Source organism: Oncorhynchus masou, chromosome 5 (genome assembly GCF_036934945.1).
Source record: "Oncorhynchus masou masou isolate Uvic2021 chromosome 5, UVic_Omas_1.1, whole genome shotgun sequence".
NCBI lineage: Eukaryota > Metazoa > Chordata > Actinopteri > Salmoniformes > Salmonidae > Oncorhynchus > Oncorhynchus masou.
Window position 1 is genome coordinate 61,388,214 of NC_088216.1, and position 21,499 is coordinate 61,409,712.

At 42.5% G+C, this 21,499-nt stretch overlaps 1 protein-coding gene across 2 annotated transcripts; it reads left to right on the plus strand.

Annotated features, from left to right (window-relative positions):
* Positions 1-1,162: 1,162 nt before the first annotated feature.
* On the plus strand, positions 1,163-21,333 carry LOC135540045 (ETS domain-containing protein Elk-4-like). 2 transcript variants are annotated; one of them, XM_064966358.1, is made up of 6 exons: positions 1,163-1,705; positions 12,280-12,494; positions 13,524-14,258; positions 14,425-14,673; positions 15,346-15,471; positions 15,687-21,333. In XM_064966358.1, the coding sequence occupies exons 2-6, from the start codon at positions 12,288-12,290 to the stop codon at positions 15,783-15,785; spliced, it is 1,416 nt and encodes a 471-aa protein (XP_064822430.1). In that variant the 5' UTR covers positions 1,163-1,705; positions 12,280-12,287; the 3' UTR covers positions 15,786-21,333. The 2 variants fall into 2 exon arrangements, with proteins under 2 accessions (XP_064822430.1, XP_064822431.1); XM_064966359.1 differs by having other exon boundaries at positions 14,431-14,673.
* The last annotated feature ends 166 nt before the right edge of the window (positions 21,334-21,499 follow it).

Consider the following 21,499-nt stretch of genomic DNA (forward strand, 5'->3'; position numbering starts at 1 on the left):
TTTGTATTTACCCAGTCGTATGCTGGTATTTACGAAATTACAAATGTTGTTGTGAATGCACAATTATTAAATAAATGACATAAACGAAGAAAAAAACGAAGAAAAAAACCCCATAAAAAACTAATAGCCTTCAGCGCTAATTTGGGCTGCAAAGGAAGTGAGTTTGTGTCTGTAGTCTCGTTCATAGCTTTCTCTGAAGACAACCAGATAGTTAGCTAGATATGGGTAAAATTTGAGGAAATCAAATGCATGGAGCCATAACTAGCTAGCTAGAAAATGTAAAGGTTTTTCTGGAAGAAGTGCGATGACACAAAAGCGTAAGAATGAAGCTAAGTTCAGACCTTGGTCTGCTGAGTACACACCTTCGACTCCTGAGTATGTACTTTTGTCTCCTGAATACAAACCATTTAAACTTACCTTTAGTTCTTCATGTTATCTTGAGAACCTTGAGGATCTCGAAATGGAGTCGGTCGGCAGTGGTGAGAGCTCTGAGGTTGAGCCAGACCAGGATAAAGTGGGCCTACCTGTGGCGACAGGTGTGGTAGAGACTTCCAATATTTTCCCTGTGAATCCTACCGGAGAAGATGTTGGACCAGTGGAAGTGAGATTTTTGTAAAGAGTGGATTCCTGCATTTTGCCCAACCCATATGTTGTGTCAAGCGCTTCACATCACTTGGCTTGGGGCTCAATTTGTGGCATGCTTTGCTCACTGGAACAGGGTGCCGTTCAACGGGGTGATCAGTAGTGTTGAGTGTAGAGGTAGATCAAATGAAGAAACTATGTCTCTTGTTTGTGACACCTGCAGTTTGGTGAGATGTAGACCCAGTGGCAATTGAGAGACTGAGCATACCCTGTCTGTCTTGTTGAGCTCGGGGATCAAACTGTGGCGTGCTTTCTCACTGGAACAGGGCGCTGTTCAACAGGGTGATCAGTGGGCTAGTGTTGAGTGTAGAGGTAAATCAAATGAAAAATACTATTCCTGTTGTTTGTGACATCTGCAGTTTGGCGAGGATCTAGGAAATGCTTGTAAGGGTTAGATGGTGCAGGGTTAGATGGAGGTGCAATTTAAAGATTTTCCCATTCCCTTTTTGGGGGGGACCTAAACGTGCAATCCGCACTCCGACCTGCGAATGCAACAATAAGCAACACAGCATATAGTCTCCCGGAAATTCACACAAAGAAGAAGAAGAAGCTGTTGCCGCAATATTTCTCACCATGCCTCCCACGCGCGAATGCTTCTCGCGACGAGCATAGCAGAGGCATGACAACAACAGTCAAGTCTTTGCAAACTTGCCTGTTACAATGTAACTTGTGATATTAGATTACAATGTAACATGTAACGTGTTTTTCGGTCAACAGCAAAAGTGAAGCATCGTTGTAAACATTTTTGTCGAGACAAATGTAGCTGAAAGTAAAAGTGGTTGGCGCGACGACACTTCAAAACCACAGCGGGGACAGAAAACAACCCGCATATGGAACGCAAACAAGGGGAAGTGATCTCAGCATGCGTTTAATTTCCTGTTCTTAAAGATTAGCACACATTTTTCCCTGCCAAAAATGTATATGGCAATTTTATAGTTTTCACTTAAAGGGCGTACTAGATAGCCATTTGCTACTCAGTTAGCAAGCTCATTTTCTGTCATGTTTTGGGAGTTGTATCGACACTTCTGGGTGTCTCAAATTTTCAACGAGCTCGACTAGTAAGGTAAGCTACTGCAGTTAACCTAGATAGCTAGTTACTCTAAACTGTAAGATATGTGACAACGTAGGGAAATTAATGATATAAGTAATTGCACTAGCTGCAATCTAGGTAAATGCATAGCTAGCCAAAATATCAGCATTTGGCAAGCTAACAAGTGGTTGATTTCGTGCAGCTAGCGTTAACTGTTAGCTAACGTTACAACATGGCCATTTCACAGAGTCTGTGATTTAAAGCGAGCCAACTGTTAGTTGTTGACATTACTTTTTTCTAACTGCTAACTACGCATCACATTTTTACACCATATCTTAGTGATTTTTGTTATATAATATTATGATATTGTTTGGGTGGCCAAACGACAACTTAACTGCAACATATATTACAAGTGACATCACTGTCTGTGCTCTTTGCTCTGTGGGTCCTAGCTGAGTGCTGTTTCGTCCTCGTTACATAATCAGAAACGCTCTAATCATATCTATAATCTTGTGTCCCTTGGTGGCCTCACTGTGAGCCTGTCTGTACCGTTTTACACCGTGAGAATGAGACGGATTGTGAGTGGGGGTGTGTCAGGGATAGATGAGTCAGGGCAGATTTACTTTTCATCTAAGCCTCTTACACACACACACACACACACACACACACACACACACACACACACACACACTGTAGGTAGTGTTCATTACACAACCTGATCTGGCCTGCTTGCTTGAATAAAAAATATATATATGCAGAATGCAACAAATGTATACTCATTATCAGTTCTGATGTAAGAGTCTTTTTGGTATTTATGACACATCTAAAATTAAAATAAACATATTTAACCAGGTAGGCTAGTTGAGAACAAGTTCTCATTTGCAACTGGGACCTGACCAAGATGAAGCACACAATTCGACACATACAACAACAGAGTTACACATGGAATAAACAAAACCTACAGTCAATAATACAGTATAAAAAAAGAAAACAAAAGTCTATATACAGTGAGTGCAAATGAGGTAAGATAAGGGAGATAAGGAAATAAATAGGCCATGGTGGTGAAGTAATTACAATATAGCAATTAAACACTGGAATAGTAGATGTGCAGAAGATGAATGTGTAAGTAGAGATACTGGGGTGCAAAGGAGCAAGATAAATAAATAAATACTGTATGGGGATGAGGTAGATAGATGGGCTGTTTACAGATGGGCTATGTACAGGTGCAGTGATCTGTGAGCTGCTCTGACAGCTGGTGCTTAAAGCTAGTGAGGGATTTTTGTAGTTCGTTCCACATGCTGACCGAACTGGACGCGCGTGAATGTTGATTTTGTTCACCCACACCAGAAGCAATCATGACACAGGTAGAAATATCAAAACAAACTCAGAACCAATTGTATTAATTTGGGGACAGGTCAAAAAGCATTACACATGTATGGCAATTTAGCTAGCTTGCTGTTGCTAACTAATTTGTCCTGGTATATAATTTTTTATTTAACCTTTATTTAACTAGCCAAGTCAGTTAAGAACAAATTCTTATTTACAATGACGGCCAAACCCGGATGATGCTGGTCCAATTGTGCGCTGCCCTATGGGACTCCCAATCACGGCCAATGTGATTCAGCCTCGATTCGAACCAGGGACTGTAGTGATGCCTCTTGCACTGAGATGCAGTGCATTAGACCGCTGCGCCACTCTGGAGCCCAAGTAAACATTGTGTTGTTATTTTACCTGAAATGCACAACGTCCTTAACTCCGACAATTAATCCACATATAAAACAGTAAAGCAAATGTGTTTCTCGTCATCTCTCCTTCCTTAAGGCGCCTTTCTTCTTTGGACTTTATAAGGCGGTTGGAAACCAACTTTACAGCATTACTACAACCTACGGGAGTGTGGACCTAAGTTCATCTTTCAATCACCCACGTGGGTATATGCTCCTAAAAACCAATGAGGAGATGGGAGAGGCCCGATATGCAGCACGTTGAGCGTCACAAATATAAGCAATTTCTGTTTCAGGGCCTGGGCATGCAGACGCTCACGAGGAGTTTGGGGGCAATGATTGAATAACATGTATGTGTACATTTTATTTTGCAACGGGAGTGGTGTGGTCAGCATGTTAGGCCAATAAACAGTCAAACTAAAACTATGCCCATAATGTCCACTCTTATGCCGCCAAGAATACATGGTTATTGTGATAGTGCTGTTTAGCGTAGTTTGAGCTTTAATGGCATAGTATTTTGCTGGGTTACAAACTAGTCATCCTTTGACAAAATTCGCCATTTTGAATCCAAAATAGGTGACCTTCATGATTCGTGTAGATCTGATGAGAAAAGTTTGGGTGGGGGGGTGAAAATGAGGTGTTGCTTGTTAAACAAGTGGAGCTGGGCCTTGCTTAAGCTGGATGCCACTATAGAGGTGAAAGGAACTAATGCTAAACTCAACAAAAAAAGAAACGTCCTCCCACTGTCAACTGCGTTTATTTTCAGCAAAAGTAACGTGTAAATATTTGTATGAACATAAGATTCAACGACTGAGACATAAACTGAACAAGTTCCACAGACATGTGACTAACAGAAATTGTGTCCCTGAACAAGGGGGGGTCAAAATCAAAAGTAACAGTCAGTATCTGGTGTGGTCGTCAGTATCTGGTGTGGTCGTCAGTATCTGGTGTGATCGTCAGTATCTGGTGTGGTCGTCAGTATCTGGTGTGCCGCATTAAGTACGGCAGTGCATCTCCTCCTCATGGACTGCACCAGATTTGCCAGTTCTTGCTGTGAGATGTTACCCCACTCTTCCACCAAGGCACCTGCAAGTTCCCAGATATTTCTGGGGGGAATGGCCCTAGCCCTCATCCTCCGATCCAACAGGTCCCAGACGTGCTCAATGGGATTGAGATCTAGGCTCTTCGCTGGCCATGGCAGAACACTGACGTTCCTGTCTTGCAGGAAATCACGCACAGAACGAGCAGTATGGCTGGTGACAGTGTCATGCTGGAGGGCCATGTCAGGATGAGCCTGCAGGAAGGGTACCACATGAGGAAGGAGGATGTCTTCACTGTAACGCACAGCGTTGAGATTGCCTGCAATGACCACAAGCTCAGTCTATTGACACACCGCCCCAGACCATGGCGGACCCTCCACCTCCAAATCGATCCCGCTCCAGAGTACAGGCCTCGGTATAATGCTCATTCCTTTGACGATAATCATGAATCTGAACATCACCCCTGGTGAGAGAAACTGTGACTCGTCAGTGAAGAGCACTTTTTGCCAGTCCTGTCTGGTCCAGCGACGGTGGGTTTGTGCCAATAGGCGACGTTGTTGCCGGTAATGTCTTGTGAGGACCTGCCTTACAACAGGCCTACAAGCCTTCAGTCCAGCCTCTCTCAGCATGTGTTTGTGCGTTCCTGGTGTAACTCGGGCAGTTGTTATTGCCATCCTGTACCTGTCCCGCAGATGTGATGTTCGGATGTACCAATCCTGTGCAGGTGTTGTTACACGTGGTCTGCCACTGCGAGAACGATCAGCTGTCCGTCCTGTCTCCCTGTAGCGCTGTCTTAGGCGTCTCATTACGGACATTGCAATTTATTGCCCTGGCCACATCTGCAGTCCTCATGCCTCCTTGCAGCATGCCTAAGGCACCTTCACGCAATGACAACAAGCTCAGTCTGATGATGCTGTGACACACCGCCCCAGACCATAACGAACCCTCAACCTCCAAATCGATCCCGCTCTAGAGTACAGGCCTCAGTGTAACGCTCATTCCTTCGACAATAAATGCGAATCCGACCATTACCCTTGGTGAGATAAAACCGTGACTCATCAGTGAAGAGCACTTTTTGCCAGCCCTGTCTGGTCCAGCGACGGTGGGTTTGTGCCCATAGGTGACGTTGTTGCCGGTGGTGTCTGGTGAGGATCTGCCTTTACAACGGGCCTACATTCTCTCAGTCCAGCCTCTCTTGGCCTATTGCGGACAGTCTGAGCACTGATGGATGGATTGTGCATCCCTGGTGTAACTCGGGCGGTTGTTGTTGCCATCCTGTATCTGTCCTGCAGGTGTGATGTTCGGATGTACCGAGGCCGCTCAGCAAGAACAAAGCCACTGCTCCAAAACCGGACTATGGTTTGCAACTGCACATGGGGACAAAGATCGTACTTTTTGGAGAAATGTCCTCTGGTCTGATGAAACAAAAATATAATTGTTTGTTGATGTGGGGGTGCTTTGCTGCAGGAGGGACTGGTGCACATCACAAAATAGATGGCATCATGAGGTAGGAAAATTATGTGCATTTATTGAAGCCACATCTCAAAACATCAGTCAGGAAGATAAAGCTTGGTCGCAAATTGGTCTTCCAAATGGACAATGACCCCAAGTATACTTCCAAAGTTGTGGCAAAATGTCTTAAAGACAACGAAGTCAAGGTATTGGATTGGCCATCACAAAGCCCTGACCTCAATCCTACAGAACATTTGTAGTCAGAACTGAAAAAGCTTGTGCGAGCAAGGAGGCCAACAAACCTGACTCAGTTACACCAGCTCTGTCAGGAGGAATGGGCCAAAATTCACCCAACTTATTGTGGGAAGCTTGTGGAAGGCTACCTGAAACGTTTGACCCAAGTTAAACAATTTAAAGGCAATGCTACCAAATACTAATTTAATGTATGTAAACTTCTGACCCACTATGAATGTGAAATAAATCATTCTCTCTATTATTCTGACATTTCACATAATTAAAATAAAGTGGTGATCCTAACTGACCTAAGACAGGGAATTTTTACTTGGATTAAATGTCAGAAATTGTGAAAAACTCAGTTTAAATGTATTTGGCTAAGGAGTACATAAACTTCTGACTTCAAATGTACGTACATACATCATCTCAAATTTAAAATATCTTTTGATTTAACACTTTTTTTGTTACTACAGTATTCCATAGTTTAGAGGTCTTCACTATTATTCTACAACGTAGAAAATGGTAAAAAATAATAATAAAAAATAAAGAAAAACCCTTGAATGAGTAGGTGTGCCCAAACTTTAGACTGCTACTATAAATGTACTCATTTGGGGATCTGATAGCATTTCTGATTACTCAGTACTTTGTTCATGCCCCATTGGCAACAGCCTCTAGTCTTCTTGGGTATGGCGCTACAAGCTTGCAACACCTATATTTGTGGAGTTTCTCCCATTCTTCTCTCCAGATCCTCTAAAGCTCTGTCAGGTTGGATGAGGAGCATCGCTGCACAGCTATTTTCAGGTCTCTCCAAGTCCGGGCTCTGGCTGGGCAACTCAAGGACATTCAGAGACTTGTCCCGAAGCCACTCCTGCATTGTCTTACCTGTGTGCTTAGGGTTGTTGGCCTGTTGGAAGGTGAATCTTTGCCCCAGTCTGAGGTCCTGAGCGCTCTGGAGCAGGTTTTCATCAAGGATCTCTTTGTACTTTGCTTTGTTCATCTTTCCATTGATCCTGGCTCGTCTCCCAGTTCCTGCCGCTGAAAAACATTGCCACAGCATGATGCTGCCACCATGCTTCACCGTAGGGATGGTGCCTGGTTTCCTCCAGATGTGACACTTGGCATTCAGGCCAAATAGTTCAGTCTTGGTTTCATCAGACCTGAGGATTCTGTTACTCATGGTCTGAGAGTCTTTTGGGTGCCTTTTGGCAAACTCAATGTGGGCTGTCATGCCTTTTACTGAGGAGTGGCATCTGTCTGGCCATAAAAAAGCCTGATTGGAGGAGTGGTGTTCTCCCACAGAGGAACTCTGGAGCTGTGTCAGAGTGACCATCAGGTTCTCGGTCATCTCCCTGACCAAGGCCCTTTTTACCCGAATTGCACAGTTTGGACGGGCGGCCAGCTTTAGGAAGAATCTTGGTGGTTCCAAACTGCTCCCTTTAAGAATGATGGAGGCCTCTGTGTTCTTGGGGACCTTCAATGCTGCAGACATTTTTTAGTACCCTTCCCCAGATCTGTGCCCCGACACAATCCTGTCGGAGCTCTACGGACACTTCCTTCAACCTCATGGCTTGGTTTTTGCTTTGACATGTACTATCAACTAGAGGTCGACCTATTAATCGAAATGGCCGATTAATTAGGGCCGATTTCAAGTTTTCATAACAATCGGTAATCTGCATTTTTGGACGCCGATCATGGCCGATTACATTGCACTCCATGAGAAGACTGCGTGGCAGGCTGATTACCTGTTATGCGAGTGCAGCAAAGAGCCAAGGTAAGGTGCTAGCTAGCATTAAACATATCTTATAAAAAACAATCAATCTTAACATAATCACTAGTTAACTACACATGGTTGATGATATTAGTTTATCTAGATTGTCCTGCGTTGCATATAATCGATGTGGTGCCTGTTAATTTATCATTGAATCACAGCCTACTTCGCCAAACGGGTGATTTAACAAGCTCATTCGTGAAAAAAGCACTGTCGTTGCACCAATGTGTACCTAACCATAAACATCCAACGCCTTTCTTAAAATCAATACACAAGTATATATTTTAAACCTGCATATTTTGTTAATATTGCCTGCTAACATGAATTTATTTAAACCTCAATAGGGTAGGGGGCACTATTTTCACCTCCGGGTGAAAAGCGCGCCCAAAGTAAACTGCCTGCTACTCAGGCCCAGAAGCTAGGATATGCATATAATTAGATTTGAATAGAAAACACTCCAAAGTTTCTAAAACTGTTAAAATAATGTCTGTGAGTACAACAGAACTGAAGTGGCAGGCGAAAACCTGAGAAAAAACCATCCAGGAAGTGGGATTTTAAAAATGTTTTTAGTTTTCCATTTATTGCCTATACAGATTCCATTGACGTAGGACTCGATTTGCACTTCCTATGGCTTCCACTAGATGTCAACAGTCTTTAGAAATTGTTTCAGGCTTGTATTCTGAAAAATTAGGGAGTCAGACCACTCTGAATGAGTGGACAATGCAGTGTCCCAGAGGTTTTTCATGTGCACGACCAAGAGCGTGCCTTGTTTTCCTTTTATATTGACAAATCTTTTGTCCGGTTGAAATATTATTCATTATTATGCTAAAAACAACCTGAGGATTGATTATAAACATCGTTTGACATGTTTCTACGAACTTTACGGATACTTTTCGGATTTTGTCTGCCTGTTGTGACTGCCTTTGAGCCCGTGGATTAATGAACAAAACGCGCAAACAAAGCAGAGGTTTTTGGATAAAAAGAGGGACTTTATCGAACAAAACAAACATCTATTGAGTAAATGGGAATCTTGTGAGTGCAACCATATGAAGATCATCAAAGGTAAGTGATTCATTTTATCGCTATTTCTGACTTGTAACACCTCTACTTTGCTGGTAACTCTCAGCTAATCGCATGGTATGCGTTTTACTGTTAAAGCCTTTTTGAAATCTGACACCGTTGTTGGATTAACAAGAAGTTGATCTTTAAACCGATGTACAACACTTGTATGTTTTATGAATTTTTATAATGAGTATTTCTGTTTTTGAATTTGGTGCTCTGCAGTTTCACTAATGTTGGCCGGGTGGGACGCTACCGCCCCACACCCCCTAAAGAAGTTAACTAGGGAAATTGTCACTTCTCTTGCGTTCATTGCACGCAGGGTCAGGGTATATGGGTATATGCAGCAGTTTGGGCAGCCTAGCTCATTGTGAACTGTGTGGAGACCATTTCTTCCAAACAAAGACAGCCAACTTCGCCAAATGGGGGATGATTTAACAAAAACAAAATTTGTGAAAAAGCGCAATCGTGGCACGAATGTACCTAACCATAAACATCAATGCCTTTCTTAAAATCAATACACCGAAGAATATTGTTTTAAACCTGCATATTTAGTTAAGATAAATTCATGTTAGTAGGCAATATTAAACTAGGGAAATTGTCACTTCTCTTGCATTCATTGCACGCAGTGTCACGGTATATGCATTTTGGGCCGCATGGCTCGTTGCGAACTAATTTGCCAGAATCTTACGTAATTATGACATAACATTGATGGTTGTGCAATGTAACAGCAATATTTAGACTTGTGGATGCCACAATGATACTTTCCGGATTTGACCATATTAGTGACCTAAGGCTCGTATTTCTGTGTGTTACTATATTATAATTAAGTCTATGATTTGATAGAGCAGTCTGACTGAGCGGTGGTAGGCAGCAGCAGGCTCGTAAGCATTCATTCAAACAGCACTTTATTGCGTTTGCCAGCAGCTCTTCGCAATGCTTCAAGCATTGCACTGTTTATGACTTCAAGCTTTTCAACTCCCGAGATTAGGCTGGCAATACTAAAATACCTATTAGAACATCCAATAGTCAAAGGTATATGAAATACAAATGATAAAGAGAGAAATAGTCCTATAATAACTACAACCTAAAACTTCTTACCTGGGAATATTGAAGACTCATGTTAAAAGGATCCACCAGCTTTCATATGTTCTCATGTTCTGAGCAAGGAACTTAAACGTTAGCTTTTTTTACATGGCACATATTGCACTTTTACTTTATTCTCCAACACTTTGTTTCTGTTTTATTTAAACCAAATATATATATATATATGAAATTTGCTGATTTAATCGGTATAGCTTTTTGGGGTCCTCCAATAATCGGTATCGAAAAATCATAATTTTTCTACTACTATCAACCGTGGGACCTTATATAGACTTGTGCCTTTCCAAATAATGTGCAATCAATTGAATCCAATCAAGTTTTAGAAACATCAAAGGTGAACAATGGAGACAGGATGCACCTAAGTTCAATTTCGAGTCTCATAGGGTCTGAATACTTATTTAATTAAGGTATCAGTTTATTTTATACATTTGCAACAAAATAAACTGTTCACTTTCATTATTGTGTGTAGATTGAGTTTCAAAATATATATATATATTTAATCAATTTTAGAATAAGGCTGTAATGTAACAATGTGGGAAAAGTTAAGGGGTCTGAATACCTTCCGAATGCACTGTAGCTTACTTTGATGTTATAAAATCAAATCAACCCACTGATTGGCATGGGCATTTCTGTTGCTCATTAGAAAAACAAGATTTCAGTCTTGGAGGTGTGTTTCCTGACCAATTCTGCAGAAGCACATTTCACTTCCTCAAAATTCCCAGAATGATAACTCAAGAAGTTTGTAATTTTAATGTTTTTGCAAAGTGTTTTGGTTGCGCAATTTTATATCTAAAGGTGTTTTGTGCAGTATTTCTGAAGTAAAACAATGCAACGTGTGTTGTCTTATGTAAACAAAGTCGTTCTGCTGGGTAGACCTGTCTCTGTCTATGCTATTGGATCGAGCACCATCACCACAACTGCTCACCCCATATTAATGTGCAAGGGTACATCGTCACATCAAAACCCAACCTTCATTTGGGGCGGCAGGGTAGCCTAGTAGATCGTTGGACTAGTAACCAGAAGGTTGCAAGTTCAAACCCCCAAGGTATAAATCTGTCGTTCTGCCCCGAACAGGCAGTTAACCCACTGTTCCTAGGCCGCCATTGAAAATAAGAATTTGTTCTTAACTGGTTAAGCTATTTATGATTAATGTAGTATAATTTTCCTGTTTAGCATTTACAGGCCCAATCAATCAATTGAAATCAGTTGAGCTTTTCTTGTCAATTACTTTTCATTTGAAAATCTAATGCTGTCCAACATGACATTTAATGGGCCTGGACTGGAGTAGCATCCCCCTTACTTCCTATATATGACATTTATACAGTAGAGCTCTCCTCTCAAAGCCTGTGTGTTCGCTCACTGCCAAGTTCACAGCTGAGGACTACAGCACAAAGCTCCCTGCTCCTTTGTTGTCCTCCAAGTGTCATCTGCACCTCTACAAGTCAAAAAAATGTGGGTGGGCTGGGGCACGTCAAGTGTTCAAGGTCTTGTAGTGGATGCGAGCTTCGACTGGATGCCAGTGGAGGAGCAGGTTGACATGGGAGAACTTGAGATGGTGGAACACCAGGCGGGCTGCAGTGTTCTGGATAAGTTGCAGGGGTTTAATGGCACAAGCAGGGAGCCCAGCCAACAGCGAGTTGCAGTAGTCTAGTAGGGAGATGAAAAGAGCCTGGAAATGGACCTGCTCTGCTCCTCGTGTGAGTTAGTCGAACTCATGAACCTGCAGGAGTGAGTCACTGCATTGATGTTTGTAGAGAACAACAGGCTATTGTCCAGGGTCACGCCAAGGTTATTTGCACTCTGGACATCGTGGAGTTGTCAACCGTCATGGAGAGGTCTTGGAGCAAATTAAGTAATGTGTACAGCATTTCTCCAAACGTTTTTTAGAAAACAGCTTGTCGTCGTTACAACTGATTGAATAAAAAAAACACTGTTTTAAGGACGTTTGAGATGAAAGGCCTGACCAAGCCACTAGGCTGTGCTGAATCACTGATCTTCAAATCACCTTGAATTCCAAACAGAAACTTATTATTAGATGATTAGAAAATGCTGGCACTTATATTGATGTCTGATAACATTGGTGCCAATTATAATATTTTGTATGTCAGGCTTGTTGACTGAGGCTGCAGATTCTGAATCGGGGTCTCTATCAGGCTATGAGTAGACGCAGTTCAACAGTTTGATAACTGTCTGATCTGTCTTCTTCTTCCCTTCTATTTTTCTCTGTAGCGGGGAGCATGGACAGCTCTGTGACCCTGTGGCAGTTCTTGCTCCAGCTCCTATTGGACCCCACCAATGATCAGCTGATCTGCTGGACCAATGAGGAGGGCGAGTTCAAGCTGCTGCAGGCGGAGGAGGTGGCCAAGCTTTGGGGCGCCAGGAAGAACAAACCCAACATGAACTACGACAAGCTTAGCAGAGCCCTGAGATACTACTATGACAAGGTACACACACCTCACATTAGCATAGACAAGGGGCCCATCGATGAGGCAAGTTGAGAAAATGAGGCCAGGGTTCATAGAGCCCTATAAAATCGGTTTTATTTTTCCGTTTAGTTTCAGATTTGTCCAGGTTTCTGACTTCTCAATCACACTTTTTAAATAGAACACCCAACATTGTTGTTTTTCTAAGTCTACAACAATGCTTAAACCACATCAGGAGACCACTAAGACATTTTCATTTTTGGGTGTAGATACCCTTTAATTCAAGTACACACCAGCAAGAGACTTGTTTGGTTGGCAGTGTTTCTGTAGCGCATATATGTTTGCAAATAAGAATTCTGCTATGTAGGCATAGGTTACTTTGTAGTTAACATTTAATAGAAGGTTTTTGGGAATGCCTTTCCACCTATCAGTAGACTGTTATCATTAGCATCATCGCTAACAGCTACACAGTGGTAGACAAACACGCACACAGACGGGCATTCCCACGTTGCCTCTTCAGGAAGTTCAATACATTTAGTTGATTTCCTTGTAAGTTCAGTACATTTTTTGAATACTGTTGAATTCTATTTTAGTGTCTGGATTCCGTCTGCGTTCTCAGCATTGCGGATTTTATAGGGCCCTAGGTTTAGTTTAGTGCTAGGCTGGGTAGAGCTGTGGGCAAGGAATTCTTTGTGGTTAAGCACTCCTGTGACATGTCACCACCCAGCACCAGTCCTTCAGAGTACTGCTCGGTTGCTGTGTATCTTGCCCACTCTCTCTGTGGTTTGGCCTAAAGACAGCCTGCATCTGTCAGTGGGTGGGGTGGTGAGTTGTGTTTAGCTGAAGACCGAGCACGACAGGCCTGATTGGCTGTTTGTTTGGCACAGACAGGAAGGATGGAACATTCCCACGCAGAAGTTACTCTGTGGGCTGTTTTTGTAAGAGAGGGAGAAAAGACAGTCAAAGGGAGGAGAGTGTCTGTCTGTCTTTCATTCAGCTGTCTACTTTTTCTCCACAATGTAACATCCCTCTCCTTGTTTTCTCCTGTAGAACATCATTAAGAAGGTGAATGGGCAGAAGTTTGTGTACCGCTTTGTCTCATACCCAGACATTCTGAAAGGGGATGCCTCTGTTCGGCCCGATGGGGAGGGGGGTGCAGGGGGTGACCTGCCCCTTTCAGAGAGGGGGGACAACACATTCAGAGATGATGAGGGTGGGGACAGGAGTGAAGGTGTGACAGCGACACGGGGGTCCAGTACTAAGCCGTCCAACCGTAATGACTACATCCACTCTGGTCTGTACACCTCGTTCACCCTCACCTCGCTGCAAAATGGACGGCAGCTGTTCAAGTCCATCAAGATGGAGAACCCCGGAGACAAGATGGCCGACAGGAAGTCCAATACCCGGGCCCAAGACCCACCCTCTCAGCCAATGCCATCGCCGTCAGTCATCAAGTTTGGGACCACCCCTCCCAAGAGAAGCCCTCCACCACCTCAGGTTACTATAGAAACATCCAATCCGCCATTGTACCCTCTCCAAGTCCCGCCTCCCATAGATGATGCAGTGAGGACACACTCCACCCTCCTGCCTCAGGCTGTGTACGCGTTTGAGCAAGCCAAGACCTTGGAATCCTCGAATCTTCGAATCCTGCATAGTTTCAGCTTATCAGAGTTGCCCTCTCGGAGTCCCTCCCCCAGCATGGTGCCGGACTCCACCCAGGAGCTGGTGATTGACAGTGACATCGAGTCCATCTCCTCCCAACCGACAGAGATTCAGATACAGGCGGTAAGAATAATGTGCACACACACCTTCTGCGACATGGAGCCCATCTTTGTCCAATCCACTGAGATGTAGATTACTCAACACGAAGATGGATTTAGCATTCGTGTTTTTGCTTTCTGTGATTCAACTGACTGTGTGCTTCCTCATTCTCTCTCCTTTTCTCTGTCAGGTGCAGAGTTCTGGCCATGTGTCAAGTGGTGAGGTATGTGGAGGAAACGGGGACAAGGGAGGGAATAGGGAGTTGAGTTTGTCTCCGGCGTGTGTGAGTGGCCATATCACAGGGGGCAAGGCCCGCAAGCCTCCTAAAGTCCTGGAGCTTTCCACTCCTACACTGGTGGTCACTGCCTCTGACCTTTCACCTATGAACCTCTACAGCCCCTCACTACCCACCGCCTCTCTCACGCCAGCACTGCTACAGGTGAGACACACACACACACACACACATTTTTCCACAATCTTTACACTCCACACTCACAGTATTGTTTAAGATGTATTCTTGATTAGGAGAAGATACATTTACGATTAGGGATGAGGTGACATGTAAACAAACGTCATTGATAGTTTTTCCCCAGCAGATGGCAGCAGTGTTGTAGTTTCATTGAACACACTTCCTCTCTGACTGAACTGATATGCCAAGACAACAGCTGTTGTCATTCCTTTGGCCTGTCAATGGGATGTTGGCCGTTTGACCACATGTTCCTAGTGTGATCATAATATTAGATTATATCAGCAGGACCTGACAATGGTCTCATTATTCTCTCAGATTTTCCCTCTGTGGGTTAACATCTATGCTACTGCGGTCATGAGATGGCTCCGTTGGAGCCAGCCCCTGGCCAGCTTCTCATCTGGGTTGGCTTTGCCTTGGGCTGCTGGTAAACAATCAAAACCTCCATTATGGATACAAAAGAGAATGTTGTTTTCAATTAAAATACTATCACTTACAGCTCTAATTTCAGCATTGAGAATATTTTTGTACCAATTGGTGATAATTTTGAGATATTCCCAAATGGCAATTTGAGTATGTTTTAAGTTTTTTTTCTTGACATTGTTTCTGTCTTTCTCCTAACTACTAGTGTGTGTGTGTTTACAGACGCCTACTCTGTTGCTGACCCCCAGTCCCCTGCTGTCTAACATCCACTTCTGGAGCACGCTCAGTCCGGTGGCTCCCCTCAGCCCTGCCACCCGCCGCCAGCAGGGAGCACACACCCTGTTCCAGGTCAGAACACACCCCCTCTCTCTCATCGCAATCCTCTCTCATCCCTTTCTGCACTTCAGTGTCTTTCTCTCATCGCGCTTTCTGTCCTCGTTGGTTCCTGCTCGAGCCTGTTCTGTCTGTGTCTCTGCTCTATACCGTATCTTCTATTTTTGACCCAAATTCTGCTCTATATGACCCATTGAAGTTGTTCTGTGTTCTCTTGTGTTCTCTTCCAGTTCCCCTCAGTGCTCACCCCTCATTTCCATATCCCCACACACAGTCTGGATGGGACCAACACCCCCGGACCCCTCACTCCAGACTCCCATAAGACATAAGTGGCCTTACCCTTGGAACCTGTGGAGCCCCCAGATGCAGAGGCCCTACTTCTGCTCTACCCGCACACTCCCAAACAGACACAGGAGACATGGGGGTTGATGATTTGGATAAATGAGGACCATCCACTGCCAGGAGGGACTGAGACAGTTAGAGGTTTCCAACACGCACACATCTTGATTCCCTGAACACTTCCTGTTCTTTTAACTTGCCATCTTCAGGTCTCCATTGACACCTCTTCTAAAGAAGTATTTTTAGGAATTGCCATGGTAACCGGTGCTGCAAAGACTAGTGATTTGATGCTGACCAGTCAGAAATGTGCATCACTTTACCTGAACAGCCAATTGTGTCTCCGCTCTGAGACCAAAGGGATTACAGACCTTTTTCTTTCTATTTGAACCTTCATAGTTTCCTTCTATTCTTTTTGTGGAACTTCACACTTTCACAACAAACTGTTTGATGGTGTGTTGTCAATTCCCAACTCAGTTTTTAGATGTTTTTTAATTGATAATTTCCCAGTTATTAGTTATGTTTTTAACGTGTTTTAACCAGCTAACCTTAATGTTTCTCCTCACCGGCTCTCTTAGATGGAAAATGCTTGCCAACACCAACTCTACTTTTCCCTTAACTGTCAATCCCCTCATCTACATGCCAGTACAGTTGAAGTCAGAAGTTTACATACTTTAGCCAAATACATTTGAACTAAGTTTCACAATTCCTGACATTTTATCCTAGCAAAAATTCTGTCTTAGGTCAGTTAGGATCACCACTTTATTGTAAGAATGTGAAATGTCAGAATAAGAGATTTATTTCTGCTTTTTATTTCTTTCATCATATTCCCAGTGGGTCAGAAGTTTACATACACTCAATTAGTATTTGGTAGCATTGCCTTTAAATTGTTTAACTTGGGTCAAACGTTTCAGGTAGCCTTCCACAAGCTTCCCACAATAAGTTGGGTGAATTTTGGCCCATTCCTCCTGACAGAGCTGGTGTAACTGAGTCAGGTTTGTAGGCCTCCTTGCTCGTACACGCTTATTCAGTTCTGCCTTCAATTTTTCTGTGGGATTGAGGTCAGGGTTTTGATGGCCACTCAAATACCTTGACTTTGTCCTTAAGCCATTTTGCCACAACTTTGGAAGTATGCTTGGGGTCTTTGTCCATCTGGAAGACCCATTTGCGACCAAGCTTTAACTTCCTGAGATGTTGCTTCAATTTATCCACAAAATTTTCGTACCTCATGATGCCATCTATTTTGTGAAGTGCACCAGTCCCTCCTAAAGTAAAGCACCCCCACAGTAAAGCACCCCCACAACATGATGCTGCCACCCTCGTGCTTCACGGTTGGGATGGTGTTCTTCGGCTAGCAAGCCTCTCCATTTTTCTTCCAAACATAACGATGGTCATTATGGCCAAACAGTTATATTTTTGTTTCATCAGACCAGAGTACATTCCTCCAAAAAGTATGGTCTTTGTCCCCATGTGCAGTTGCAAACCGTAGCCTGGCTTTTTTATGGCGGTTTTGGAAGCAGTGGCTTCTTCTTTGCTGAGCGGCCTTTCAGGTTATGTCGATAGGACTCGTTTTACTGTGGATATAGATACTTTTGTACCTGTTTATTCCAGCATCTTCACAAGGTCATTTGCTTCTGTTCTGGGATTGATTTGCACTTTTCGCACCAAAGTACATTAATCTCTAGGAGACAGAACGCGTCTCCATCCTGAACGGTATGACTGCTGCGTGGTCCCATGGTGTTTATACTTGTGTACTTTTGTTTGTACAGATGAACGTGGTACCTTCAGGCGTTTGGAAATTGCTCCCAAGGATGAACCAGACTTGTGGAGGTCTACAATTTGAGGTTTTTGCTGATTGCTTTAGATTTTCCCAAGATGTCAAGCAAAGAGTCACTGAGTTTGAAGGTAGGCCTTGAAATACATCCAATTGACTCAAATTATGTCAATTAGCCTATCAGAAGCTTCTAAAGCCATGACATCATTTTCTGGAATTTTCCAAGCTGTTTCGAGGCACAGTCAACTTAGTGTATGTAATCTTCTGACCCACTGGAATTGTGATAGATTATTTCACTTATAAGTTACTGTCTGTAAACAATTGCTGGAAAAATGACTTGTCCTAACCGACTTGCCAAAACTATAGTTTGTTAACAAGATATTTGTGGAGTGGTTGAAAAACGAGTTAATGACTCCAACCTGTATGTAAACTTCCGACTTCAACTGTATGAAGCAGTGCGAGACCTGCCAGTATATATAAAGCAGTGCGAGGCCTGCCAGTATATATAAAGCAGTGCGAGGCCTGCCAGTATATATAAAGCAGTGCGAGGCCTGCCAATATATATAAAGCAGTGTGAGGTCGTGACTCTGCTCTCTGCGGTGTGTAATGGTCTTTTGCCATAACAAAATGTGTTATTTAATGAAGTTCTTACTGTAATTCTCTCACTTAGACCAGTATACAGGCAGCCAAATCGGAACAGAACCAAACCACCTCAGTCTCTACCAGAGAAAAACACGCATATTTATGGGACTTATGTATGTGTGATGCTTGTAAGATATTGAATTTATGTATGCAAAATGGCCCTATGCCTGTAGGTCAATTTATGAGAAGCCATAACCCTTACTGTAACCCCAACCTAAAACCTAGCCTTAACCACATTCTTAACTTATAAACAACCCTGCCACCTCAGATAGTTGGACAGATTAATATCACCTCCTTTGCCAAATAACTACTAACCTTGTGGAGATTGAGCAAATAAGGATCCTCGCCATAAACTAACCCTAAGGCTGTGCATTTCTGTTGTGAAGCTATAAGGAAAACATGAAATGTGTGAAGGGAAATCACATCTGGACTCTGATAGAATTGAATTGTTGGATGGCAGAGGAGTTTATCACTAACCTGTAAGGTTGCTCCATAAGAATCAGCCATGTTAACGTGGTGCCTTAAACCTCTAAAGCCAAACCTGAGGAGTGTGGGAACAGCCATCCCCTCCCCTGTCCACTCTCTACCCTCCTCCCTACTGCCCTGGTCTCCCTGGGCGCAAACTTCAACAGAGCACTACAACAGTATTTGGTGAAGTACTAGAATGCAGAGTGTAAGTATTCTAGATTTCTACCAGTCCTTTACTTGTCTAATGTCTGCTCTCCTATGTACAGTATGTTTCCTCTCCCATTGAACTAACAGGTGGGGGTGAAACAGCCATTCCCATGACATGGCCAGTGAATAGCCTGGTTGGTGTCGGTCTGTTTCTGCTTTGCCAACATGTCACCTTGCCAAGACTTTGGGAAGGGCACTGATGTGGCATGGTTGAAGCCATAACCAGTCTGTTACCCAGGCTACTGGGAGTAAACCCACACAGGGCGTTCAAAGTATGACACAAAGCAATATGGTTTGTGACTTAACACATTTTCTTTGTATGATTCATGTTTTAGAACAGGTTTGTATAGTTATTTTGATTTTAATGACAGTTGCCTTAAAGATGGAATCCGTGCCCCTGGCCACACCATCATTGTTGTTATTATTCTGGCCGAGCTGAGAAAACAAACGCAGGACATAGGTCTTCTATCGTGCGTACAATGATGACCGAGGGGGAAAAAACTGTTTGCAGTAACTTCTTTGTTCTAATATCGCAAACGGACGTGGCTGTTTCACAATTAAGGATTCCAGCTTTAAGTATATGGAATATCGTCACCCACATTTGCAAGTCCTGTGAATCAGGAAAATGAATGAGGTTTTAATGTACCAGAATCCTGTTTAGAGTGATTCTGCTAAGCTCGATTTTGCACTACTAAGACATTTTCAGCACACAATCAAAGCTCCCTTTCCCTCTGTATCTGACAAGTAAATAAGACAATCAAATAACAAGTGTGTATTTACTTCAGCTGAATTCCATTCCCCCCCCCCTCCGACTGAATTGTAATGTGTTTTTGTAACATGGCCAGATGCTAGGCTCAATGCTGTTCTGTAGTCTGTTTTTAACGCTGATGTCTTGTTTGATTTAGTTTTTTTCCGTGGGTTTTCTTTACTCAGTGTTGGGAAGTGATGATGACATTGACTATTTGCAAATCAAAGCCTTACAGAGGGAAACTTAAATCCGTCTTTGTAAAGTATTTTGATATTGTTAAAGGCCCAGTGCAGTCAGACTTGATTTCATGTGTTTTTATCCATCAATCCATCCAGAGGTTGGAAGAATAATGATATTGTGAAAATGATAATGCCCTTTCTGTTTAAGAGCTGTTTGAAAAGACTGCCTGAAACTTAAGCCCGTTTTGGTGGGATGGAGTTTTGGCCTTCTATGGCGACACCATGCGGTAAATTAGTTAATAGACCAATAAGAAACAATTCCAAACTCCTTTTCAGTTTTCCCCTCCCCACTCAAACCTCTCCCTGACAGTCCTAGCAAAATTATTGATTGAGATATTGCTATTTTTGTTGCTTTTTGACAAATTTTATTGAACAATCAGTAAGGTAATTGTTGCCCATAAAATATTTGATGTTGAGAAACTGATGCATTGGACATTAATATTGTGTGTGTGTGTCAACATTGGCACTTAGAACAATAGGGTACCTGTCGTATTGGATTTGTTCTTTTGTTTTAAATAACTTTTTTTTCCTGTGTTTGAAAAATCTATATTAACCCTAATTATAGTTGTAAACGAATTCTGTACATTTCTTTTCCCAAATCAACAGAACCTATGCACAAAATACTTTAATATTGCAAATCTAAAGATTACATTTAAAATGTTTATTCTAAGGAAGTGCATCTTTAAATGGGCAATTAGCAGTTGCTACATCCATTTGACTTATGAATATGTACCTATTGATTCTTGAAGAATATAACTTAATGGTTCATGAGCTTAGTTCAAATCTCCTGGCCAACAGAACCCAGAATAAGCTTGTTTTACTCGTGTTTGAAAAAAAAGTAAATGTAAACAAACACTATATAGCCTCAAAACATGTTTAAAACTATAGTTTTGATATAGTCCTCGCATCCATCTGAATTTGAGTGCTTACATTTCTGCAGCCCCATCCTTTTTACTGAAACAAGGGTGAGTCACCGCTTTATCATTTCAACTGCTGATTGCTTCATTTAAAATCCTAATGCCTCTTAAAGTGGCAGAGTCCCTTTAGTTAAGCCCTATTACAAATGTGTATATTCTAAAGAATTAGATTTGTTAAGTTGATACAGTAGTCCGAGTTCTATAATATGACCAGTTTTGATAAAGACAACCTCTGAATAGGCAGCCATATTGTAGATGAAGGTAGGTGTGATCATTCTGATTCAGGTTTCATTCATTAGACCCTATTCAACCCAGCATTACACCTAGTGCATATTTCTGTTAAAAAAAGGTTATTTTACAATTTAACAATTGTTTTTATTTGAATCACAATTCAATTATAAAACCAGTACTTTTGCTTCTATCGTTCTTGTTTTGTTCACTTCTGTAAATTATTTGTTCAATGCTTTTCAAATGTTTACAAGCTGTTTGTGTTTGAGGTGAAATAGGAAACGTTTAACAGAAGACGATTAAAAAAACCTTGCTCTAGTCACCCTGTTTGTCTGTTCCTTAGCCTCTGAAGACTAGATTTGGAAGTATGTCCCCACAAGACTTGTTTTCCTAATCCAGTGAGTTTTACGAGGTAACTAACCACCACACCTTGCTCACATAGCAACACCATCTGTCCTCATGTGACCACTCCACTGGAGACACA